General features: G+C 40.0%; 1 protein-coding gene across 3 annotated transcripts in view; it reads left to right on the forward strand.

Moving 5' to 3' along the window:
• SKIC3 (SKI3 subunit of superkiller complex) overlaps positions 1-26450 on the forward strand; it is a 42032-nt gene that overhangs the window by 10656 nt on the left and 4926 nt on the right. For all 3 annotated transcript variants that reach the window (XM_083703109.1, XM_083703111.1, XM_083703110.1), the window contains exons 13-38: positions 27-130; positions 202-328; positions 2087-2266; positions 2769-2893; positions 3872-4125; positions 4857-4959; positions 5626-5802; positions 6667-6811; positions 6980-7058; positions 7157-7218; positions 7302-7358; positions 8587-8655; positions 9501-9575; positions 9914-10055; positions 10715-10808; positions 11524-11601; positions 12924-13048; positions 14557-14680; positions 17102-17323; positions 18586-18658; positions 19470-19523; positions 19640-19751; positions 20243-20371; positions 20580-20701; positions 21883-22041; positions 25504-25656. In XM_083703109.1, coding sequence (XP_083559235.1) covers positions 27-130; positions 202-328; positions 2087-2266; positions 2769-2893; positions 3872-4125; positions 4857-4959; positions 5626-5802; positions 6667-6811; positions 6980-7058; positions 7157-7218; positions 7302-7358; positions 8587-8655; positions 9501-9575; positions 9914-10055; positions 10715-10808; positions 11524-11601; positions 12924-13048; positions 14557-14680; positions 17102-17323; positions 18586-18658; positions 19470-19523; positions 19640-19751; positions 20243-20371; positions 20580-20701; positions 21883-22041; positions 25504-25656 — 3144 coding nt within the window. The remainder of the gene's footprint in view (positions 1-26; positions 131-201; positions 329-2086; positions 2267-2768; positions 2894-3871; positions 4126-4856; positions 4960-5625; positions 5803-6666; positions 6812-6979; positions 7059-7156; positions 7219-7301; positions 7359-8586; positions 8656-9500; positions 9576-9913; positions 10056-10714; positions 10809-11523; positions 11602-12923; positions 13049-14556; positions 14681-17101; positions 17324-18585; positions 18659-19469; positions 19524-19639; positions 19752-20242; positions 20372-20579; positions 20702-21882; positions 22042-25503; positions 25657-26450) is intronic.

Raw genomic sequence — 26450 nt, forward strand, 5'->3', positions numbered from 1 at the left:
AGAATTTAACACTTTTTATACCATAGATTGCACAGGAGCTTAAACAGACCCACCCAGACTTAGCAGAAGCTGACTACCTTGAAGGTTTGATTCATTATCAGCAAAAGAACTATCATCAGGCAGAAGCAAGGTAAACCATGCTCATTTGGGGGAGAAAATTTGAAATAAACAAATATGTATATATAAATATTCTTTTTTTAGTTTCCAGAGAGCTATTGAAAAAGAAGCTGAAATAGCCGACTTCCATTTCTGCCTGGGCCTCACTTACTGGTTTATGAGTGAAGAGACAAGAAAAAATAAATCCAAAGCTCTTACTCAGTTTCTGAAGGTAAACCTTGAGGACGGAAATGGGTTACAGCTGAACATATTTCATAATGATTTTCCATCTTCAAAACAGTGGTCAGCAACTTGATTACTAGCCTGTGGGAAAATCAAGGGCAGAGTGAAGGAACCAAGGAGCCAAATCTTTCTCCTTATGTGTTCCTCCCACTTCTGGAATGTTCCAGATGAACACAGTGGTTATCATGAGAAGGGAAGGGAATTGTGAGAGATGCAACCCATGTATTTTAGGTTGTTCCTGCCACACCCATTAGAAGCTAGTGGTGTGGAAGTTAGCTGCTTCCAAAAGGTTCCTGTAAGCCCCCTTGAGGTGATAAATGAGGGGAACAAATACAAATCTCCATGCTGCTTTTTAAGCCTCAGAAAAATTTGTTGACATTGTGCCAGTGGTATGCCCACCGCATTATAAAACAACATCAAAAAGAGGCCTCTGCCCCAAGGAGTTTACCATATACCGTATTGGTCTGAATATAAGCCTCACATTTTCCCCAAATTCCAACCGTGAAAAGTAAAAGTGCATATTATATTTGCGACCTTACGGTATGCAGCCAGGAGTGTGGGGCAAACGGAGTCAGGAGTGTGGTGAAGCGGCGCCCGCCCTGTGTGTAGTCCCCCATCCTCTCCCCCAAGGCCGGGAAGGGAGAAAGAGCGAGGAAGGGGAAAGGCCGCTAGCAACGCAGCGCGGCTCCCCCACCCCCCAGTATGCAGCCAGGAGCAGCAAGGAAGGGAGTGGCTTATTTTCTGGTATTTTTTCTTTTTTTTCTTTTCCCTTCTCCAATTTTAAAGGTATATTCAAGTGTGGCTTATGTTTGGGCCCAGTGCTTTTTTTCTGGGGGTACGTGGGGGTACGCATCCCCCTAGACATTTTGTGAATCTAAGTTTGGCCTCATTGAGGGGCAGTATTTCCATATGAATAGGAAAAGGAGAGTACCAAAGGAGAGTACCCCTAAACATTTTTTTAGAAAAAAAATGCACTGTTTGGGCCAATACGGTAAATATTGTGATGCGGACAAGAGAACCAAAAGTAACCAAAGAGGAGTGGGGAGGGGGGGAGAGGAATATATATATATAGAGAGAGAGAGTGTGTGTGTTATACTATATTATAAAATGTAGTTTATGTTTTGGATTAATAATGAGGACAGAGTGTTGAGTTAATGGCTCCACAGAAAACACGAATTCTTAGTGATTTTAAGAGAGAGATTGAAATTTCATTATTTCCTTGCTTTCCTTCCTTCCCTTCATTAATGTATTTTATTTAAAAGATTATGAGCTTGCCACTCCAAGGGAACCTCCAACTTTAGAAACATTAACAACAATAATAAAACATAGCAGTAAAACAGTGGTGTACAAAACTAGTAGGTTAGTAAAAAAAACCACCAACCCATTAAATCACAGCAGCATAATAAAACCTAGACGCTCAATCACATTTTAAAAGGGTCTGGTAAATAATAATAATAATAAAACTTCATCTGCAGCTGAAGGTTTCTAGAAGGGAGGAGGACATTGCAGGTCTGAAATCCACAACGGAGATAGCCCTTTTCCCATTCACCACCCCTCTTGCTCTTGATAGTGGGGGCACCCAGAGAAAGGTGCCAAATATTATTTTAAAGTGTGGACAGGATATTATGAGAAAAGGTGCTCTTTTGGTGTCCTTTTTGTAATTTTTTGTTTCCTCAGCTGAAAAGCCATGTGCCTGCATAGGAAAATGATGGATTGAAATGTACTGTGTTGTTATTTTTCTTCACAGGCAGCAAAACTGGACAATTACCTGGGAAGTGCTTTCCACTACTTAGGTCAATACTACAGGGATATAGCTGGAGATAAAAACAGAGCACTTGGCTGCTATAAAAAGGCTTTTGAAAAAGATAAAACGGATGGAGAAGCTGGAGCAGCGGTAGTGGACTTAAGCACTGAGCTTGGAGACTTGGTACTGTATTAAGTTGGAGCATTTTAATGTACTGCACTGAGCAGAATAGCTGTAAAATGGAAACATTTCATAAACATTTTCTCTTCCTGAATGTTTTATCACCTATCACTGGTGTTGCAGAGGGTTGCTTTACCTTATTTTGCATACATTCTCGCTCTGATTAATTGTCACTGTTTGAATGTCTTCCATTTCCTTCTGACCTCACTGCTTACAGCTCCTACACGTGAATAAATACCTACAGCTGAGAATTACACTTTATGCAGCTGAAGCTTATCTTTAAGATGCCCCAACTCAACACCATAGAACAAACACTGCTACCCCTCTGGATATAGTTCAGAAAAACATCTTTGTGTTTGCTTGTTTCTGTTACAGTAGTAGGAATGCTGAGAAACTGCTTCAGAGACTCATACTTAAGCTGAAATGTGCTTACACTTTTGTCTGTTCTTTGTAATTACATATGCACACATAATAAACTATTCATAACCTTATATTTGTACATTAGCAAACTGCCCTTGCCATCTTGACGGAGGTAACAGAACGAGCAAGTGCTGGGAGAGCGAAATGGGCCTGGCTTCGTCGTGGACTTCACTACTTAAGAGCCGGTCAACATTCACAAGCAGTGGCAGAGTAAGAGAATAATTGCATTTCAATGTCTTCTACAAAAGGCAGTATAAACAGATGGTCTGATAATGCACATATACATTTTTTTTTAAAAAAATGGCAAATCCTCTATGAATTTGACTGCTTGCTGCTGATTTTCAGTAACAGTTACAAACAACCTGCCTTTTATTCTGTCTGTGCTAAACACTTGAGGCGCAATACTGCACTTTTTAGTTAGAAAAGGCTCACACTGGACTGTATCAACACCCCTAACCTCTCCCTAAGCAGTGCCTCTGTGCATGGGATGCTGCTGCTAATCCAAGTATGTTGCAGCTTGACAGGTCATTCAGTAGCAGCTTCCTGCATCTTACCAACAGCATCTTATTGCGAGCTCATTGCCAGCCAGCCAGCCAGCCACAGCCACAGCCCCAAGCTGCTTCAGCAGCAGCAGCAGCATGAACTCAGAAACCTTGAGGATGGAAGGATAACAAGCAAAAATTAAATTAAAAAAATCCTTTGGTATAACGGAATCGCCTCTACAAATTGTGACAAGTTTGGAGGCTGAAGATGGGGTAGGGTTGTCATGGAGCTCCTAGGCAGCCTTGCTATACTCTCTGAATGCAGGGTGCAGGATTCTGCCTTTGTACATAAATTGGACATGGCCATCCAAACTTAGTTTTTCAAAAGTGTAAGTTACTTGGAGACTTTTTAGGTAACAAGTGACTATTCTATGTAATAATGATGATGAAGAACATGGCAGCTTCCATAGCATACTTGCATGAGTCCCAGTGAACTGAATGCACTGCTTTTGTGAAGACTGGTGGTTTCCCCCCAAATTAACCATTGGTACATCTTAAAAACCAAAAACAAAACTAGTGTAAATTCTGTTTCAAATCAGTAGCCCCTAATAGTAGTCTGTTTTGTTTTACTTGGGGCTGTGATGGAGGATTGAACAAAAGCAGCCCGAACACTTCTGAATATAAACTACTATTCCAATGTGCCCAGTTTGCAGGCAGCTCTGCGAGCAGATCCAAAGGATCCCCACTGCTGGGAATCTCTAGGAGAGGCTTATCTGAGCAGAGGCGGCTACACAACTGCATTGAAGTCTTTCAGGAAGGCCAGAGAACTGAACCCCACGTCTATATATAGCATCTATAAGGCAGCAGCAATTGAACAGATTCTAGGAAAATATAAAGATGCTATTGCAGAATATCAGCACATCTTGACAAAATCAAAGGACTATGTCCCTGCGCTTAAAGGTATTCATGTTGTGTTTTTTTTGTTGGGTACAAAGATATTCCCTATATATTCACTACACCTACAGAGTTAGGTTGGTGGGGAACCACTGACCCTCCAGATATTGTTGGACTACAGTCCCCATAATTCCTGACTGTTCCCCATGCTGTCTGGAGCTGAAGTGAACTGTAGTTCAACAATACCTGGGAGGGTTACAAGCGGCCCAGCACTGGTATAGGTGATTGGACATCAGTATAGCTAATTTAGAAGTGAGAGAAAGCGGTAGTCTGTTCTTGAGACATGAGGAAAGAGTATTTTGTAGAAATCTGCCTATTTTGGAGGTATGCATTGTTAACCTCTGACATACCTTAAATATGTGGGAGTTTAACAAATAGCTAGCAGAAGTACTTTATTCTATGTAGTCTAACAAAAATCAAAGAGAAAAATTTATTCACTTGCTTAATTCTTCCATCATTCTACATCTTAAATGAGGAAGGAGGTAAAGATATCCCTCACACCTTAGTTCCTTGTATTCACTTATTTGGAAATAACTTGCATATATATGCGATACTAATCTCCTTATTATCCTTAGCTTATTGTTGTATTTCTGATAATGTGCATTTTAAAATTATGCTAAATATGCATAGGGTCCATCAAATGGTTTTCCAGCATCAGCCATTGTATGAGACTTAGGAGCTTAGTTCATCCTTCTTGCAGTTTTACCACACATTAACAGGCTATTAGTTCTATTCAGGTCTGGGAGAGTGTTATCTCATGATGGCGAAGACTGCCCTTGCTGATTACCTGGATGGGAAAGCCCTGGACTACATAGAACAATCTCTTGGCTTTTTAGCAAGGTTAGTGTTCGTATATTAATCTCCATTAGCAGTTAAAGGGTTGCCTTATTTCAACAAACAACATCAATTTTAAACGGTAAAGTAGTAGCAAACACACAAACGAGAGCTGAATCTTATAAATGATAAAGGTCAGTATATGGCCAAACTTGGCCCTCCAGCTGTTTTGGGACTACAATTCCCATCATCCCTGACCACTGGTCCTGTTAGCTAGGGATGATGGGAGTTGTAGTCCCAAAACAGCTGGACGGCCAAGTTTGGCCATACAAACCATTTCCTATTTGTTTCAGCACTGGAGGTAAAATGCATCCTCATGCGTGTTTTGAAAGAAGTTCCCAGCATTGATGGGGAATGACAAAGCCCATGTGCTCATTGGAACTCCCATAGATTTTGGGATCAGAAAGATGGGCAGAAATCCAGAAAGAGTTGAATGCACCTAAGTCTCTAGCTCTGTAACTGGATGTTAAGAATTAACTGTAGAGTGTGTTAGGCATATAGAAGAAAACCAGCACCATTGGGTTTTTTTCACAAGTTGGTACTTGGGGTGTTTTTAGGCATGTAAGAAGAATGCTTTTTTGTCAACTGAGAAGATTTTAGCTTTATCTTTTGTAAAAGGTAGCAGGTAAATTAGATGGACTCCACTTTTCTGATTTTTCTTCCCCCTTTCAGAGCAGCAAAGCATCGTCCTGAAGTATCTTGCCTTTGGAAACTGCTTGGAGATGCCTGTAGCAGTGTTTCTGTCATTTCGCCATCCAAAGTGAAAGTGAAAGTTTTAGGATTCCTTATTGGTCAGAACACAGACAAATGTGTGCTAAAGAAAAGTGACCTGCTCAGTCTGGGAGGAAGGTAACGTATAGCGTGTGTTATAAAATATTCTATGGCCTATAAGTCTGGATGCCTTCACCTGAACTGCTTTGCTAGCACAGACCAGAGAACTATAATGTCAGAGCTGAGGAGGAGCAATTAATAGACTGCTGTTTTGCAACTAACCACCCTCCCTTCCCCTGGAAGTGCTTAACATTGCTTTCCCGTGCTTTGAGGAAATTTCAGTAACTTTGGGTGGCAGCCATTGCTCTGATCCCCACCATACTTCAGACATATTTTCACATCTAGCAATCAGTATACCTTACACCAAAGAAATGGGCAAAGACCTCCATGTTTAACAGGTATGGGAGGAAAGGGTAAAAAGACTGAATGTGGGCATATAGATGTGGGCCAGCAGCCTGCATAGCTACTGTGTGGAAACCCCAAATGTTAGATTATGCATGCCTTGGGTAAACGGAGAGGAGTAGGTCTCAAGAGATGAAGAGAGGGAAATAACTTAGGCCTTGGTTCTGGCACTCCACCTGCTCAGCTGCAGCCTAGGCAACATATTTTGGCTCTTTTAATGCTTGCCTTTAGAATGTGTGGATTTACAATTCTTCAGTACCAAATTTGCCCCCAAATTGATGCCATGTCGGCCAAGCTATATTCAGATTTCTCACTGTCTAACCATCACTACATTGGACAGCATTGCTCTCAAGTGTGAAGTTTGTGCAATGTTCCCTTTTCTCTTTCCTTAAAGCTGCTTGTTTTCAGGAAGACAGGATAGAAACACAACAACCTTTGATAGCATCGCTGAATTAATTTTTTTTGGTTTTTTAACTTTCTTTCCCATCTGTTTTGCTGATATAAATCACTCTCTTAATTTTGTGATTTATTTTTCTGTAGGTGTTATGGTAGAGGATTAAAACTGATGTCTTCCCCAAATACGTGGTGTGATCTTGGGATAAACTACTATCATCAAGCACAGCATCTTACGGAAATGGGCAGTAACAAGAATGAGATTAGTGAGCTGCTAGAGAAATCTGTACAGGTAATTTTTAAAAACCTTATTGTTCTTTAATACAGTTTACACTAATAGACCTATCACTGTGAGGAGTATTTCTAAGCTATGGCTATTAAAAAACAAAAACCCTGTTGGGATAACACACAAAACATTTAACATATTGAATTACAGCACTGCACTCTCAATCTCTTCCAGTGTCTTAAAAAATCTGTGAGGCTAGACAGTAACAACCATCTATACTGGAATGCTCTGGGTGTGGTGGCCTGTTGCAAAGGTACATTTCAAAGTAAAACTTCTAAAATATAGTCCTCTTAATTGCTCAGAGTTCTGTTGAATATAGCAGAGGATGTTATAATTCGATCTGTCTTTCAGGTGTTGGAAACTATGTCCTTGCACAACATGCATTCATCAAATCTATTCAAGCTGAACAAATTGTAAGTGTTCTACACAAGTGTATCTGTTCTAAAGGAGAGTCAGTGATGTTAAATTTAATTTTTGTAACCTTTGTTTTGTCTAGAATGTCGTTGCCTGGACCAATTTGGGAGTCTTGTACTTAACAACTGGAAACATAGAGGTAAATAAGTATGAGTGCACATGCTACCTGCTCCAAAGACAGAGTCATAAATGGAAGGACTTAAGGATGTGCCAACTGTAAAAAAATAAAGAGTTTCTATCTTCCTGTTTTAGTGTGGTTATCAGACCATTTAAACACCAAAATGTCATTGTCAGTGTCAACCAAGGTATATTTATTGGGATGAAGAACATAGCCATTGAACATGCCGTGCCAGCATTATTGATAGCTTGTCTGTCTCTCAAAGATGTCACAAAAGCCTTTCAGAGACTGTGGCAACAAAAACCTTAAAAACTTTAACACACTCTTTTATATTGTATTTATTTTATTTATTGAATTTGTTAGTTGCTTTATCTTGCCCAGGGCAACCCAAACCAACCTACAAACAAACAAACAAAACTATACATAAATACATTAAAACCAAAAGGAAAAAGAGAAGCATTAAAAAAAATCCCACTGATGCCAGGCTCTCCTTGGGGAGAGCATTCCATGAACAGGGAGCCACCACAGAAAAGGCCCGTTCTTGTGTTGCCACCCACTAGACCTCTTGTGGAAGGAAAAGTAGAGGGAGTTGAAGGATGCATTATATTGAAAGATGAACCAAAATAGGAAGAGGAGTAAATTGTATCAAAAAGGGTGGTTCTGTGAAGGGAGAAGAGCTAACAGACTAGAACTACGCTTGATAAGAAACAGAGAAATAACTTGTGAAGGTAAAAAGTCAGGCTTTGCTTGCCTTTAGTTCCTAAGAGAGTTCATGCTTCCCTCTCAATTTCCTAAGTTTTCAGAGTTGTAAATTAGGCAAGCTAACTTTTGTTAATTGCTGCTGTTTTGCACAGAAAACAAGAATCTCTTCTCGAGAGAACTGATGCTAGTTTCTGGCCTCCATTTGAGACCTCTGTGTAATATTTTCGGGGGGGGGGAGGGAAATATTGTCTTATTTGAGGGCCAATTTTCTGCTTACTAGAGATACTGGCAAAGCTCACTGTATCCAGGCTCATATGCAAGCTTTTTGATTAGTTCATGGGGGTGGGGACAGAAAATGACAGTGATATTTTTAAAATATTTACAATATTCAGGTTGCCACAGATTATAGCATTACCTTACATTATTTGTAAGTCAAACATGAGAGGAAGGAACAATTTCACTTGTATCTTGTAAAAATACTTAGTGACATTCTCAGCCACTGTCAGCTAATTTAACACTTCTGTATCAATTTTATATATTCTTCCAGCAAGCGCATGAAGCCTTCAAAGTAGCTCAATCCTTGGAACCCTCCTATCTAACATGTTGGATTGGGCAGGTAAGATGTTAAGCAACTTCTTTCAGATATATATATTGAAACTGAATCTGATCGATCTCCCGCAAGTTTAGTTACTGCATATGAGTGCTGGCTTACCATAAAACCTGGCTTTCTAAAAAGACTTCCTCACTATTTCCTTTCTTTTTCTTTCAAATTCTAGTTCGTTGTATTCCCCTACTTTTCTTGGTGTCACCTATTCTTTTATAGTGAAACTGGCAGAAATGGATTTTGTGGCATTTCCACACTGTGCCAAGATATTGCTGTGCCTCTGGTGGTTGTTCAGAGACAGTAGCAGCACTGTTGAGAACACAATTGAGCTTGAAGTACGGACCCTGAAATACAGGCTCCAGCACCATCAGTTTGCATTAGCTTGATGGTATAAAGATGGGTGTGCACCACTGCAGCTAAAATGGCCTCCTGTACCCAGGCAACCAGGGCAGAGGACATTTCCTCTGTGCAAGGAATCTAATCACCCATGCATCGAAATCCTAGGTCAGGCATCCCCAAATGTTTTGGGACTACAGTTCCCATCATCCCTGACCACTGGTCCTGTTAGCTAGAGATGATGCGAGTTGTAGTCCCAAAATATCTGGAGGGCCAAGTTTGAAGATGCCTGTCCTAGGTGCTCAGAGTACTAGCCTACAGGATTGGGAGTGTTACTCCTGAGCACTTAACTAGAACTGGCTGCACTGAATTTTAGCTCTATCATAGATGAATTTAGCAACTGATGGTGACAACCTGTAGTGAGGAAAAAGATAGGAATAAGCTATTTATAAAGAGGAACAAAGCTGGTGCATGTTATGTCAAATCAATGAGCTATTTTCCCCCTTTCCTTTCCCCCTCAGGCGCTCATTGCAGAAACTGTAGGCAGCTATGAAACGATGGACCTCTTCAGGCATACCACTGAACTCCGCATGCATGTAAGCACTTGACCCTGTTTCAGGTTGCTGACCATTAAACAGGAAGCTGAGGACTGTCCCAAGGCTGCCACTAGAATTTCCCATGTTCCTGGTGCACTTTGTTCAGGTGCATTATACAGATCTCCTGGAACATGGTGGCTGAGTTTGTTTCAGAGTGCATGGAATACGTTTGGGGCTTTAGCCAAATGAACGAAACGACTGGCATTTGGCTCGAACAGTATTGATCCAGGTGCTTTGTATACATTTCAGAGGAGTATAAGCTTAAAACCAGGAGTAAAAGATTTAAGGCTTCCTAGTTGTGCAGTTATTAACTCTGCTTGTGTTTTCTGTTCAATCAGACTGAAGGCGCAAAAGGTTATGCCCACTGGGTGTGCTCAACCCTGCAAGATAAAACCAACCGAAACACTGAATTGTATAAGTACAATATTCTTCAAATGAATGCTATTCCAACAGCACAGATTGCTCTGACCAAATACACAGGTAAATTTCTCGTGTATGTTTAAAGCAGCTGCCTAGTTTCTCTTTCCTTGTAATCAGGGATGTCACTTATTTAAACCTCAAGTCAAGTCAGAATGGAACCCACTGGTTTATTAACTTATGCATTATTTAGCTTTCTCGGTGGCTGCTCCCAGACTTTGGAAAACCTTCCCTAGAGAAGCGAGACTGGCTCCCTCCTTGTTGTCCTTTGTCCGGCAGGTGTGGACTTTCTTGTTCCAACTGGCTTTTAATGAAAGGGCTGGTACCATGTTGTTTTTATTGTAATTATTGGTGTCGTTTAAACAGATTTTATATATGTATATAGTTTTAATTCTGTCAGTATTTAATAGTTTTCAATTATTGTTTTTATTTTTATCTGTAAGCTGCCCCATTGGGGGGGAAAGGTGGAGTATAAATAATATGTAATAATGATAATAATAATAAAAACTGTGAAGTGTGGGGGAGAGGACTGCTATTATGATTATTTTATTATTAGGCTGTGTGTCAGTATGCTTTTTATTATGTTTTTATTGTTGATGTTCTGTAATGTGTTTTTAATGTCGTACACATTAAAGAGTGGTATATAGATTGTAATAATAATAATAATAATAATGGTTTTTTTCTTTTCATTTTGTTTGTGTGTACATCATTTGTTATTGCAGAAAGAATCCAAAATGATGCATGTGCCTTCATAATGCTTGGTTATTTGAATGAATATCTCCAGCTGAAAAAGCAGGCCGTAGAATCCTACCAAAGGTAAACTGCTGAACAACAAGAGATGCTCTCTGGCAGATCATAACAAAAGGGCAGATCTATACAGGAGAAGGCATTATTTCAGGTATTCCAGGTATAGATAGGGCTTTGTAAGTCAGTGAAAATACATTGAAGAGGAGTGGGCTCAGTATGCAAGCAGCTGGTGCAGGTCTTTCAGAACTGGTGTTACATGTTCCCGACTCACCCAAGATATAGGAATTAGATATGCTAAAAATGATCAAAATCAACACTTAAAAAAAACAATTAGATGTCATAGTTAAATGTTTGGATAGGCTTGCCTAAACAGATACGTTTTAGCATTGAAAACAATACAGTGAATGTGCCTAATATTAATCTGTCTAATATGAATCGGCAGAGAGTTTCAGAGAATAGTTGCTGTCACACTAGATGATTGATTATTTGCAAGTGTGAAATGAACATTATTTAAATATGTAACCTGCTTCATCTTCAGTGCTCAAGGAAGATTATAAGATATTTGGAAATATATACACCTCTGAAATAAAGGTTTTGTCAAAAAATGCAATAAAATGGGATTCCCCCCCCCCCTTCTCAATGGGGCTTGCATACCCAAGGGTTTTTTTAAAAATAATTTTTTTAATTACTAGAATCAAGCTCCAGTTCTTAAGATTTGGATAAAGTGATCTTATTGAAATAAGTATGTAGAATTTTGAACCTTTTTTTTACATTCACTTTATAGGGCAGTTCTGCTGTTGAAAAATTCTGAAGATAAAGAGAAATACTGCATAGCAATGAGAAATTATGGCAGAGCACTGTGGTAAGTCTGCTTATTTTTGGACAAATTGTTATTTTAATCTTCACCTAAAATTAAGAACTCTTATTGGCAAAAACCTTTTAATAATGAATATGACTCTTACTGCATTCACACATTGTGCTTCTACTAGGATATGGTATTCCTGTGTCACTTGATATAATATGTTTTCATACTAATAATCCATTAAGACATAATTTAGCATATATCAAACCTGGGATCTCCATTGAGGTATGAAACTCACTAAGTGACCTTGGACCAGTTGTCCTCTCTCATTCCAATCTACCTTACAGGGTTCCTGTGAGGATAAAACAGAGGACAATGTACTTTCCCTTGAGATTCCTGGAGGAAAGGCAGGATCTAAGTAGTAAATAAATAATGAGGAATCCCACCAGTATTTTAATTACTGAGATTTTCTGCTGTTTTCAAGGGGTGCAATGGGCTGTCACATTGTAAATGGTTTGATTTGCATTAAGCAATTGCTCTTATTAGAAGATTGCTTCATCTGCTATATTAATTCCATAATTGATTCCAGACATTAATAGCCAAGATGCAGGCAGAATAAATGGCATTCTCCTTTGGCTCCCAGCCTACACATAGAACTTAAATTGCTGAGTGTCAGTGTTTGGATATGAGTTTTTGACAAGATGGGTATATATTTTGTATCATGGGTGATTGATTTATACAGTGCCACCAGTGTGTATGGGAGGTCCCACCCCCAGTTTAAAATTTGGTATGGGAAACAACAGAGAAGAGGTAGGATAGGGGATGTGGAGAGGTTAACATGCGGTTGTTTCAGTTGCATGTTCTTAGGCTTAATTGCAGTCTAGGTTAGAATAGGATGTGGGAACTAGGCAGTTCTGCCCAAGGCTTCATGGAAAAGGTGGGCTTTGAAGAAGGGTTTGAAGGAAGTAAGACAAAAGGTGTTGTTGTTGTTTTACCTTGATTCCTTGTATTCTGATTGCATTTTAAATCTCATAAATAATACGTTTTCAAAGTCCATCAGTGGAGAAGCAATTTTTAAGGTAGCCAGAATTCAAACACATGGCCTTACAATTTTAGATCAGCACCTTAAATTATACTCCCATGCCTCTCTCTTTATAGCAGTATTCCATTTTGAAACAATTCTACAAAATTTATGGAGATGAATCGACCAATGCACTAAGTGTTGCTCACAAATGAACTACTGCATCATGTCCAGTATAGTGGGTAGCATTTACTCCTTATGGGTTTTTATAGAGCTCGATTGCACCAAACCATTTGTTGTGAGCTCATAATTAGGCCTGAAATTGATATGAATGAGTTTTGTTCTTTTTCTTTCTTGAAAGTGCTCTAGGTCATTATGATGATGCCATCCAGGCTTACTTGTTGACTCGTCTCACAGAATTTGATGATATTTTAGGAATTGCCCAGGCTTACTTCAAGAAAGGACATTTCCAAGAAAGTCAGAAGGGTAAGTGTTACACATACATAACATCTCTTCAGGGTAATTAGTAGAATTTGCAACGTTAACTGGATTATACTGCATTAAGATCACAATGTTTTGGGGGTTTTTCTATGGATAATCTTCTCTCAAATACCTTTCTAATGCATACAGATGATACCATTTCTCTTCATACAAATGAGATGCACTGCAGATTGGTCCATTCAGTTGACCCAAGCTATAGTATAGAGGGCCCATAAATTTTGGCTGATCTTAGCACCCAGAATTTGTGGTTGCCAGGATCCAAACCTCAGGGCAGAGTCTTGACTCCAGCATCACATCAAGCTTTTGCAAACCTCCTAAGCACAATAGTCGTACCTTGGAAATCGAACGGAATCCGTTCCAGAAGTCCATTCGACTTCCAAAACATTTGGAAACCAAAGCGTGGCTTCTGATTGGCTGCAGGAAACTCCTGCAGCCAATTGGAACATGTGGAAGCCGCGTCAGACATCTGGCTTCCGAAAGAACGTTCAGAAACCAGAACACTCGCTTCTGGTTTTTTATCGTTCAGGAGCTAGAACATTCGACTCCCAAAGCGTTTGGGAGCCGAGGTACGACTGTACATCATAGATTGTTCCCAGCTCTCTTCCAGTATTGGAGCTGAAATGTGGGAGCAGGATATCATCACTGCAGTTGCTGTATGCTTAAGAGACACCTACAGAGATCAGGGCAGAATAAATAATCCCCAGCTCTCTTCCTGAGCCCTGCCATCGTAAGATTCATGATGGAGGGTCATCCTCACGCTTTTGATGCACTCCAAACATCTGCAAAATGCAACAGGGCACAAATCTGAGCTAGGAAAAATATGCTGGGTGTGTTTGTATCATTAGGCACACTGCATTTCCAAGCTGCTTGGAATGTCTTCAAAGTGCAGCACAACTTCAGGGATAACCATTACCTTCCATCCTTTCAAGCTTAGGACAAGGCTAGTGTCATTATTTTGCCAGTGACACTTGCCAAGATAAGTATGGCAAATGTATTGGTGGACCCCTGCCATTGAAGAGTTTTTGACTAAACAGCTTTCTCAGCTAGGTATTCTGTATTTGTTTGCAGTCAACTCAGATAGGGCAAAACTTGCTATTTCCAGTCATGTTCCCTCGGTCAAATTATGATTGTAAGCTTGAGAGTATGAGCCAAAATTGCAAGTTGGATAATATGAGTACACATCCTCACTGGGCCACTTCAGATATTACTTTGCCCTTGGGATCCTGCCTGTGAGATTAGGGCAAGTTTAAGGCTTCTGCTCTCTCCTATCTGAAAGAATAATAAGCTGGAAACAAAATACAAAACTCTGTTTTGATGCACTTAGAAATTCCTATTCTAACCAAATGAGTGATAATACAAACAGCCCATTACAGAATATGTTTTTTAATGTATTGTGCTGCTTGTCTTAGGGGAAATCAAGGCAATAGTTGAGCATGGTTCCTTTTTTTGCTATTGTTTTGAATTTTTAAGCGTCGTTCCTATTTTATTACTAGCTTATGAGAGAGCACTCTCTGTTGCCGAATGTGAGCAAGACAAAGCCTATATCCTAACGGCCCTTGCAATAATGGAGTACAAGCAGGATCAAGTGGATGATGCAAAAACCCTCTTATTTAAGTGGTATGTAATAGGTTCTTGCATTTACAGAAGTCAGTAATTAAAGTGATTTTCTTGTACTGCAAAATATTTTCAGAAACACACGCACACACAAAGGAACAACCCCTCCCACCCCTGCAAAAAACCCCCACTGTATGTGCCTTACTAGCTACAAAATGTAAAGTAATAGTTGAGAAAAAAAGAATGCAACTTGAGAGGGAGTAGAATGCCCTACTTGGGTGGAATGGCATGATAGAGCCCTAAAGAGAAGCACCCCTTTTAGGTGGAAAGGGTCCACAGCAGCATTTTGTTGTAGACCCTGCAGTAAACTGAGTAGCTAAAATACCTCCTGATTGAAAGAAAGATGGGGATGCCCCAGAACAAGACAGCAGCTCTTCATACTAAGAGGACTTTCTAGGTATGCAGAAACACATAACTTTGTGAATTTGAAGAGAGTCCTGTTTAAAAATATCCCCAAACAGGATAAGAAGGACCCCTTCACTTTCTACTCTTACACACAGGGTAGGAGCTCATAAGGACTCCTGCTGTCAGGCTTCCTACAGGCATCTGGTTGGCCACTGTGAGAACAGGATGCTGGATTTGGTGGGCCGTTGGTCTGATCCAGCCGGGTCCTTTTTATGTTCTTAAGGAGCCAGAACTTGTAAAGATTGATTGACTCAAGCACTGAGAGGAGCTGAGAATGGAGAGTTAAGATGTCAATTGAAAAGTCATTTTCTCTCTGTGTGTGTCTCTCTTGCTGCTGCTCCTCTTCCCGTCCCACCTCCTGGGCAGTATTCAGAGGTCTGAACAATACTTGTAATGTTCCTTTTCCAGATTTACTGGAGCCAATATTCTGTTGCCGGTCCCACTTATATTCACCTATTTGGAATGTTTTGCATTAACTTCATTTGCCCTATTAATTTTCTTTTTTTTGGTAAAATGTCTTTGAACAGTCTACAGTGGTACCTCTGGTTACGTACTTAATTCGTTCTGGAGGTCCGTTCTTAACCTGAAACTGTTCTTTACCTGAAGCACCATTTTAGCTAATGGGGCCTCCCACAGTCGAGAGATTTCTGTTCTCATCCTGAAGCAAAGTTCTTAACCTGAGGTACTATTTCTGGGTTAGCGGAGTCTGTAACCTGAAGCATATGTAATCTGAAGTGTATGTAACCCGAGGTACCACTGTACTATGAAGCCTTCAGATGATGGAACTGATAACTGGAAGCAGAAAAGGGGTGCAGAGATTTGGGTTCAGTACCAAAATGCAACATTGGGGGGGCAGACTTTGTTAACATGGATCAGAAATTCTTGCCTGTAGCCATTAGACCTCAGATTTCCTGAAATACCAAAGGATTCTGATAACTATTCTTCAGGCCTGGAGCACTTGGTAACCTAATACAAGAAAATGTGAATGCTCACCACTACAACACCATTCTTGTTTTAGCCATCTGTTGAATCACTAAGAGCATCCTACACAATATTAGTCATTTATCTTAGAGAGTAATGGTAAACATGCATCGTTTTATCAGGAAGGGCAAAGCAGTGCTGTAAAATGTAGACTTGTGGCTCCAGAAGCTAAGTTTTATATTGCTTCAGTAAACTGGCTGTAATAAATGAAAATGAATGTAGTTTCCATCTCCTGTTAAAAAGAAGAAAAAGAACAGCAGTCTTGCCTGGAAATAGGGGAGAACAGCCAACGGTCAAGGTTGTTTCACTGTTTTTCTTCATATCAATTTTCTTTCCAGTTTTGATGAGTCATGATTTTTAGGTCATTTTTCCCCCCAGTTGCCAACAGGAGATGTTGTTAAAAGTATAATACAGCTGGTCTTTGCATTGATTTTTCATTTGCAACCAAAACATTTGCTACAAAGGATACTGCCTCCAACTATGGAGGCAGAACAGTCACCATAGCTGGCAGCATTACACTGCCCCAGATGATCTCAAGGAGGTTGTATGTGAAAAGGTTTTTAGGGGAAAATATAATTCACAACTCAATAGGTTATGGGTTGTAGATTTAGCAGCAGGCCAGGAGAGTAGTGTCATTAAAATTAAACTTGGCATTGCCAGTAATGTGAATCTTGTATATCTGCAAGATTCTGTATGAGTGCACTAAAAAGATGTAGTTACTTGTTAGTAGGAGAAATTCAGCTATCTTGATCTGAGGATGGACATATCAGGCTGACTTAAACAAAGTCAAACCATTGATTCATCTATCCCAGACCTATGTGTTTAGGTAGAGGCCTGCATTCTTGACTTATCCAGTTAAAAGAAGCAATTGGTGATGGTAGGATCTAAACCTGGGAATCGTCTACGTACGGAACACATACAGCACAACATTGCATTCTACTCCAAGTGAACTCTAGCCCATGTGAACAACAGATCCTTCATGTTTTACTTCATGGTAATAGTGCAGTGAGTAACCATTTATCTGTGTTGTATTTACAGCTCTATATTACAGGAACCTAATATAGCAAGTCTGCAAGCTCTGTGCACTTTAGGGCTGATAAGGCAGGATGCTACACTTGCAACGGCAGCTCTGAAAGAATTATTAAAGCTAGCAGAAAGAAAGGATGATGTTTATGAGAGGTGCCTTCTTACATCAGCTGTCTATGCATTACAAGGCAGAAATCTGGCCGTTCAGAGACAAGTTTCAAAAGCTGTTCACAGGTATGTAATCCGTACTTTCCAAAATGAATTGTGTTGCATTTGTATCCCACTGTTCCTCCAAGGAGTGCTCTTTTGACATAAAACCACCCTGCAAGATAGGCTAGGCTGGAAAGAAGCTTGCCAAGACTGCCCTATGAGTTGCATACTTCCGTTGAGCTGAGTAGAGATTTGAACTTTTACACTGGGGTATGTTCATTTTTTATTCAAAGTCAAACTTTTTCTTCTGGTGTGTTCTCTATTTCATTTCATGGTGGTGCAGAGAGTTCTTATCAAGCCATTAAGTAGCCAAATTCTGTGAAGTGAAATTTCCCAACTTAATGTGGATAACTGATTAAATTTCAGAAGCACTAGGTGCAATTGAAACAAATGAACCTGCTTGGAAACAGATTTTTCAAAACTCCTATGTCGGCCCTTCTTGTCCTCTCTAAAGAACCATTTTTCTCTTGCTTCAATAACTGAGGGTTATCTAATTATTATTTATTAGCTTTTCATCTGATAAAGCTGGAGTGTGTTGCAACTACCTAATCTTCATACTCAGTTGATTGCTTCCCCCATATTCCTGTTAAATATTTTATGCTAAAAATAGTAGCAGTGAAATTGTAACATTTCATGCTGCTCCTTTTGATAATATTTAATTTAGGAACAATCATCTTGTGTGTATAAAATCTCAGCACGGTATCTAATCAGATATCAACTAGTAATAACAAATTCACAACTGTGAGACTCATAGCTTAGTTCACCTCCAATGCATTATTATCTAAACCCAAAAACTAATAAATATTTGCAGTGAGCTCTATTGCACTCCAGTTCTGTTATCAGGAGTACAGAAGTGTCCGAATTTCAAAATGGCAAGAGAAAAAAAGTTACTTTCTGTTCTGGCTAAAAATAAATCCCAACTCACTTGATCAGATCCATCACTAATTGCAACTGATAAGAGAAATGTTTTTTGATCTTGAGTAACTTTTGCTCCCTTATTTGAAACCTTGACCTGTCAGTATAATTTTGAGATTTAAAACTTAATAACCTAATTTTTATGTACCTTGATCTTAGACTAATCCCTGCACTTGATTATGGTCCCGTCCCCCCAATTCTTAAACTACTAGCCTTTTATAAATGAGGGCTTCCTTTTCTGCCTTGTAAGTTAGAAGTTGCTGACTTAGAAGCAATCAGTTAGAGAGCAAGTTGTATAACTTCAGTCCATGTGGATTGGTTCTGCTAGTGCATAAGATGGCAATTTAAAACTGCTGTGCTCTTTTCTCTAGCAACCCAGATAATCCTGCCCTGTGGTCTCTCCTGTCCCAACTGGTACCTCGGTATACACCACAAAATGCAAAGGTGAATATGCATAGGTTGAAATAGAATCAAGGCATTTATTTATATGCTGAACTATCATTAAATAAATAAGAACTTGGCACTAAGAACTGTGTGCATGACTGTTAATTGTTTAGACCATTGCCCTTCGAGATTATCTGCTTGCCAAATTGGCATTTAATGTTACACGTTCCACTGTTTTACAAATAAGTTGTGCCGTCAGGTTGCATTTACCAACCTGTGCAGAATTCCCTTCACCCTTTATTCCTCTTCTCAGAAGGGTAAGATGTAAGGATGAACGGTTGCTGCTACTGCAGAATCGTTCAGCACATGGAGTTCCCTGTCTCAGAGCCAAGCTGGATACGATGTTTGTCGCATAGCTTGCCTTTGCATAGCTGGTTTTTCTTCTACAAGTAGTTGGTGTGGAGGGGAAGCTAAATTGGGACCATGTCATGGTTGTGGTGGGCTTTTTAACCCCTTGCTCCTGCCTCATTCCCAAAAGGAATTGCCCCATGCCTGTTGTTTGCAGCAGGAGAAGGGCTTTCCTTCCAACGCAAATAGGGTGGAGAGTGCTTCTGCCTCTGCTTGTTCCCTCCATGGGATGGGACATTGCCAGCAAATATGTAGAAAAAAGGAGAGGGCTAAGGGAGCAACTTATAGCTTGATTCTCCCCCCTCCCAATCATTTTAAGAAGTCAGAGTATTTAAACATACAAACTTATTTGACATTTCCACATGCGTACATCCAAAGGGCAGAAGAATTATCTGACTTAATTGATGCCTCAGACTTCTAATACTCTGTCATACCATAATCAGATCAATATTTTATCTTGCAGGGTGGGGCTGCTGCAGGAACTATTGCTCATATTCACGATTTAAACCACGGAAAGGTTAATATCTTCCCTTATCAACATATTTTTCTACATTGAAAATTTAGAGTGATGCTTTTCATTAGACAAGGAATAAATTTAAAGTTCTCTTTTGCTGTGCATGCACCCTTATTTAGAGAGCCTTGCTGAACACTGCAGTTAATCAGTTGGCGTTAGGATGCCACACAGCTGAAAGTAAAAAGAACAATCCATTGAAGAATATCCAAAAGGCAGTCCATCTTTCTCCAGGTAACTTTTACTTCTAAATCCTTAATTTTAAACCAGATTCAGGGCTGTAGCTGAGTAATGTAATAAGTTAGTTTTTCTGGGACACTAAAAAATCTTGGCTCTAAACATTGATTCATAGAAAGTGAAGTTACAGTTAGCCCACCACTCTTAATGGGCAAAGGCAATAAACATTTTCATAATGAACTCCCAATTTTATCTGTTTCCAAAATGAGCAGTTAACATGATAATGATGATTACTACTACTACTATTACTACTCCACTTTTTTCCAAGGCAGCTTACAGATAAAAAACAGAATTATTTAAAACCATAGAAATAATTACAGAATTAAACATTTATAGAATTAAAACTGAATGTCAGTTTTTTTAGTATCTTGGGCATGCAAACTTCTGGGGATTTATTCATTTTCTTTGGTTTTGCATCACTAAGTACACTCTCTTGTATAACTGCTTAGTGTGCCTTGAAAATGACAGTTCTCTCATATTTATTTCAGATAACCCTGCTTCTTGGGCTGTGCTCCTGGCTGCTTGTCATGCTGAAAACACCATTGTTTGCCTGCATAATACACAACCCAAGAGGACAGATTTGGAAAAAACGATGGTAGCTACAATCTCAGCTAAAAGTAAGGCCTTGCCTTGTTACAAATAGTTACTTACGAGAGGAAACCTTTAGAAATTTTTCTTCTCATTTGAAATGATTAGTGAATGAGAGTACCACTTTTATCAATGTTGTTGATGTTTGTTGATTTATAAAAAAATGTAATAATGAATACCACTTTATGTAGGTGCAGATTGGGCTTTGACAAATAATGACCTTTACATGTTTTCTAGTCAAAGATAAGGATCTTCCAACTTCTTATGCCCAAGCTCTTGAAGAATGGTCTCTTTTCCAAGCTGTTACTAGCTTAAATGAGACAGGTAGAACTTCGGAAGCTGAAGCGCTCTGTACAAAGGTATGCATTAGTACTAGCACAGTTATCAGCAGTTAGGGTTGCCGCTTGTCCTGTATAATACAGGACTGTCCCGTATTTCAATGTTAAATGCTATGTCCTGTATTGATACAGGTTTGTCCTGTAGTTCAGGTCTTCTCTCTCTTTCTCTCTCTCAAGTTAGGGATCCTCTTCAAATTCATGTGTGTGAAAGGGTGTTTGAAAGGTCATGCATTTAAGCTCTGAGTAGCCAAGCACAGACAGATTTAAGAATGCATGAGAGTAAAACTGTATCAAAAGAACAGCTGGATGCATGGCTGTAGTTATTACAGGTGTGAGAGTGACTTTAGTTTTCCTTAAACAGACAAGTTTCACTTCAGAATTGCTAATAAATGTATTAGCTTGAAATGGGCAAGCCTTTGCCAGTTTTCCATCTCTACCACAGTAAAAGAAATAAATGATGTGCTGACCATTGTCCCTAGCCAATATTGCCTAATAGCTGAGAAAAATTTTAAGAGACAAGGTCACAAAGGTGCAATGAGCTTTCCAAACTGTGTGTTGCGACATGTTAGTGTATCAGTTGTAGTGTGTAGGTGTGTCACACAAGCACTCCTCGCACACTTCCTGGGGCTGGAAAGTGGGTAGTTTAACCTCTGGTTTGCTAGTAAAACTGAATTACTATGTCACGAAATGATGTGTGTCCAAAAAGTGTGTCACCAACTTGAAAAGTTTGGAAAGCTCTGATTTAGTGAGTGATTTCTGACACATTTCAGTTGTCTTCTTTAGGGGGATTTATTCCAGGAGTTGACCAGACACAAATGTTATTGCCTTCTGGGAGAATATGTTTGGAGTCACATCTCATCTGTGTAATGGTTGTGTCTGGGTTTGTTTGGCAGCACAGTTCTTTTGCCAAAAAGTACTGGGAATTATTAAATGTCATGGTGATTTTGGTTTCAGTGGGGAAAGTATTGACTGGCTTGTTGAAAAAGAACTGTATCTTTTGAGCCTTCTCCTCTTGCTTCTTTCCTGTTGTTAGAGAAGCAACACTATTCCCCCCACCCCTTTTGCTTACGGATTGACAGATGAGCATGCCGTAGTTCCTCTGAGTCACTCCAAGTTACACTGTTCACATGAAGGCACTACTTTCCTTTGAAACTGCTTCGAATGATTTTCTGTGTTCAACTCAAAATGTTGTTTGTCTCTAGGGATTGAAAATGTTCCCTGAGCAGCCAACTTTATACTTGCTTTTAAGGCAAGTTCAGTGCAAACCACTCTGGCAGTCTCACAAAGAGCTTCCTGATGCAATCTTGGAAGAGCTCCGGAAGGCTGTGATGTCCAACTCTACTTCAGTTACAGCTTGGCATGTAAGTTTGGGTGTGCTTTTTTACCCTGCGGTTTTGGGTCTCTTTATCGTATGATCACAATGTGGTATAACAGCAGCTAGTAGTATGAAAGTTGAGAAACGCTGCACTTGAGAGCTGCACCTAAACACAACCTAGAAGTAACTTCCATTGAAATCTGTCTGGAAAGCAGACAAAATCAGCTCGAGCTTTTTTTGAATCACACAAAACTTGGAAAGTCTCAGCCCATGGGAGCTGTTCTGCCACCATCACCAGCCTCTCATGTGCCCTTCTCTACACTTTCCTGTGCTTACCAGATGGTGAGGTGAAGCCAGGAGGAAGGCAGACTCAATGAGCTTGAGAAAAGATGGGCGAGGGCTCTTTCCATGCAGTTAATGGGAACAATGAGGTGTAGTTTTGTATTCCTCCTGCTTCGTTTTATAGAAGAAACGTTTTTTAAACCAGTTCCCTGAGTTCACATCATTAATGCATGTTCTGAGCATACTCAGAAAAGCTCCCATTGCAGAGATTCAGGAACTTAGACTCTTTGAGCTGCTGTTTCCTCTCGCCTCTCCCAGCTCTTAACTTAGCAAGCTGGGAAGCGATGTGAGAAGGAAGATTGGTACAAGACTGAAGCTGCACTATTATGAGCAGAAATAAAACAGGGAGAGGAAGGGCATTGGTATTGGCTTATAATAGCTTGGGCGTTTCTGAATGAGGAGAGTTGTTTCCACAGGGAAACACGTTTGTGAATGCTCCTCTGGCGATTTTTGGTTTTCCTTCTGGCTTCTTAGTGCTTCTGATCCATGTTTATATTCCAGTATATTGAAATGTTGAGTTCTCTGATCCATGATTCCAAAATGTTTTCCCTTTTGTAGTGCTGGATAATCAGTGATGCTTATTGGCTGCCATGCTGGAGTCATCCAGAAGAGGCCAGCTAGGGTCACATGACACAGATTTGATTGTCTTTCCCCCAGTTCTGTCCCTGCCTCACCTCTGCTTCAAGGCTTTTCACAGCAGCAATTCCTACCACCAATTCTTGTTTCTTTCTTCATTCTATATACTACTCAGCACTTAGCTTTAACTCAGCATTTTGTCCTTTTCTTACCATAGCTCCTGGTCTTAAAAAAAAGATCATTTCTTGTTTTACTTATTTTGTCTTTCACCTTTTCTTCACTCTTGACTATGACATCCATTGGAAGAAGCATCTGGAGCTACCATTTGTTAAATGAAAGCCTTTAAAAATAGGGGGGGGGGGAGCCAAGCCTGTAGTAGACAGATCTTGTGTACTGGCAGTGGTCACCAGTGGGGCTAGCTCAAGTCAGGTTGCAAAGGGGATTGCAAGGCAGATGAAGGTGCATCCGTAATCGGGGGTTGTTTAAGTCCAATCATGAGAGAGACAAAGGTACATCCGATTGTGACATGTTTTTTTTGCAACTGAAGCAAGCCTTACAACTGAGCTGTTTAGCCGTCGTGGCACCTTTGACATCACACTACTTAAATCAATAGAAGTTGACATGACAGCCTGTAGAAGAACAGATACTGCAAATTAATTTTGTATCAGCACATTGGCCGTTGGAAGCTTCTTCAGCTAGTCGTTTAGAATTAAAGCCTTGAGATTTTCTCTTTGATGCCATTTTTGTGCAGATAAATGCACTTGATACATTGCCCAGAGTAGATGGCTTTTTGCATTTTATTGTTGCAAGCAAAGATGTTTTAATGTCAGAGCCAAGAACTAAAAGAACAAAAGGTAGTTAAGCACTGAGATGTTGTTTCACTCTTTCTTGACAACAAAAGCTTTAGATCACAGATCTGCACAGGGAAGTCATTTATGACTAAGAATTATTCTGTTCCGACCCCCCCCCCCCTTCACATACTTCCCCTTTCCTCCTTTTGAAATTCCTCCAATATTACCACTACTAATGTGGGCCAATCACCAAGTCATAAAAGGAGAATAGCTTGCTTGGGAAAGAGCTACATAGGGGCAACCACCATTAACCCAGCTTAATCTTGCTTGGCAGTCATGTTACGTAACAGAACTTTGCTTAACAATTTTGATTTTATCAATATAGGCACATCTAGTGCACCCAACATATCTGTGCACTCTCTCTTTCTGGTTCTCTCTCTGTTTGCTCTGACATAAAATAAGTTTCAGCTTCTACAGTTCCTCGCCAGCATCGTTCTTTTTTAAAAAAAGTCATTCTAACAGTTGGACTATTATTGATTAGACTGGGGGGGGAAGGAATTTCAGTACTCTGTGCGTGAACCACATTAATACTGAACAAGTGGAACTTGCAACAAGTCATTGCAGTGTGGACTGCTCCAACCCCTTGAACAGACAAAGCTCAGCAGGGGTATGTAAAGTGTAGGAGCACAAGGGGAATTGTGAAGAGATTAAAGGAACTCAGCCAGGTAGAGCAGTTGGTGAGTGACCAGCCCTTAAATCACGCATGAGGAACCTTTGGCCCTCCAAATGCTGCTGAACTTGGCATCTGTGGCTGGTAGAAGCTGCAGTTTGCAACGACTGGAAGACCAAAGATTGCACACACCAGCCCTAAATAATTACTTACATGTCTGAATGAATGGAGCAGAGGCAAAAATGCAATTATAGTGACTTAGACCTAAGTGTTGTGTGGGAAATGCAGATTATAATGAAAAATGAAAATGCAGATGGATTTGGTGAAACCTTATTGTGGCAAGAGTTAAATTCTATGGTTCTGTCATCAGACTGTGAGTTGGATGTGCTGAGCAGACTTGCGAAAACTTTTCAGGGGGAGGATTTAGCTGTTCAGCACCATGATCAGCTCCTCTCGAGCCGTTTCCCAAATGTGTGTGCTGAGTTAGGATAGCTGGAGTGCCAGTATATCCCAGTTTAACGATGGCTGTGTGAGTGCCCACAAAAAAACAATAGAGAGCACCAGAGTCAATTGTGTGGGAGTCATCTGCTTGCCTGGTAGCAGCTACCTGATTTTGCTAATCCGTTTTGGCTAGTACTAGGATCAGCACAGGCTCCTTGTGGCTAGCAGATGTTACACATGCTAAGTCAGAACTTATTATACTCGCAGAAACCCTCTTGTCTGGTGGGTATGTCTCATATGCAGCAGGTTAATAATCCTCTTTTATGCTATGATCTGTGGCACTTAAAGCAAGAAGCTGTCTGTCATCTTTAGTTCCCCCCTCCTTTCAGTCCCAAATTAGGTTGCAAATTCAAACTATGTGCAAATTCATTTACCTTTTCCAGCTCTCAGATCCATTTTACCCAAATCTAATAAGTCAGCCAGGAAAGCTCTATATAGAATTGCAGATTATAGTTTGAAGAAATGGTATGTCTCTTCTGCAGATGCTTGTATTTTTACTCAAAAGTAATCTTCACCATTTGAGAGTTTTGTTTTTAAAAGAATATTTAATAGAATGATAAGACAAGGAATTTGATAGGCAGTAGTAGTAGAAAAATATGAAATTTGAACTTTGCTCCTCTGCTTTCAGTGGTTGGCTCAAGTGTACCAGTCACAGGGAATGATGGTTGCAGCAGAGATGTGTTACCGGAAAAGTCTGCAACTGGCATCTCAGCAGGGCCACTGGAGTGGAAAGCTCTCTAGTCTACTAAGGCTTGCTAAGCTTGCCCTGGAAATCTGCATGGTAAGAGAGCCAAGTTAATAAATATGTTGTATATGTGGGGCTGCCTTTGAAACCAGTTTGGAAACTATAGAAACAAGTGCAGAATTCAGCAGCCAGCTCTGCACCAGGACCAGAAGGTCTGAGCATATCACACCAATTCTGGCCTGGCTGCATTGGCTACCAATTAGTTTACAGGTTCATTTCAAAGTGCTGGTTTTGCATGAAGCAGCTGAGGACCTCAATACCTCAAGGGCCTCTTCTCCCCATATGAACCAGCCTGGACCTTCCTGTCTTCATCAGAGGCCCAAATCCATGTGCCTCACCTGAGAAAGTTGCAAAGGATGGCCACACAATAATGGCCTTTTTCAGTGTCCCCTCCCCCCTGGTTTCTGGAATGTTTTTCTAGGGAAACACTCCTGAAACTGTCATAGTCCAGTTTTAGGTGGCAGGCTTAAGACATTTTTAATTACATAGTAGTTAGGTTAGTCTCTGCTGTAGTGTTCATCTTTGTCCTTATTGTGTTGCTCAGGAATTTTATATTGCACATTGCTTTAAAACTTCTGGGTTTAAATTGATTTTATCTGTTTGTATTTTATCCTCGTAAGCTGCTTTGATTCTTTAAAAAAATAAAAGTAGTAGTAATAACGATATGATAAAATGAACTGATTGCACGTGAACTGAATTTAAAACGTAATATGGTTCTTCTCATCTCACAATTGTGCGTAAAATAGTGCTCTAGCTTCCAGCAAAATAGATTACAGGCTATTTCAGGACTATATATGGATTCCTAACATTTGGATAGCTGGAATAATGAA

Source organism: Podarcis gaigeae, assembly GCF_964106915.1.
Source record: "Podarcis gaigeae genome assembly, chromosome: 11".
Classification (NCBI taxonomy): Eukaryota; Metazoa; Chordata; class Lepidosauria; order Squamata; family Lacertidae; genus Podarcis; species Podarcis gaigeae.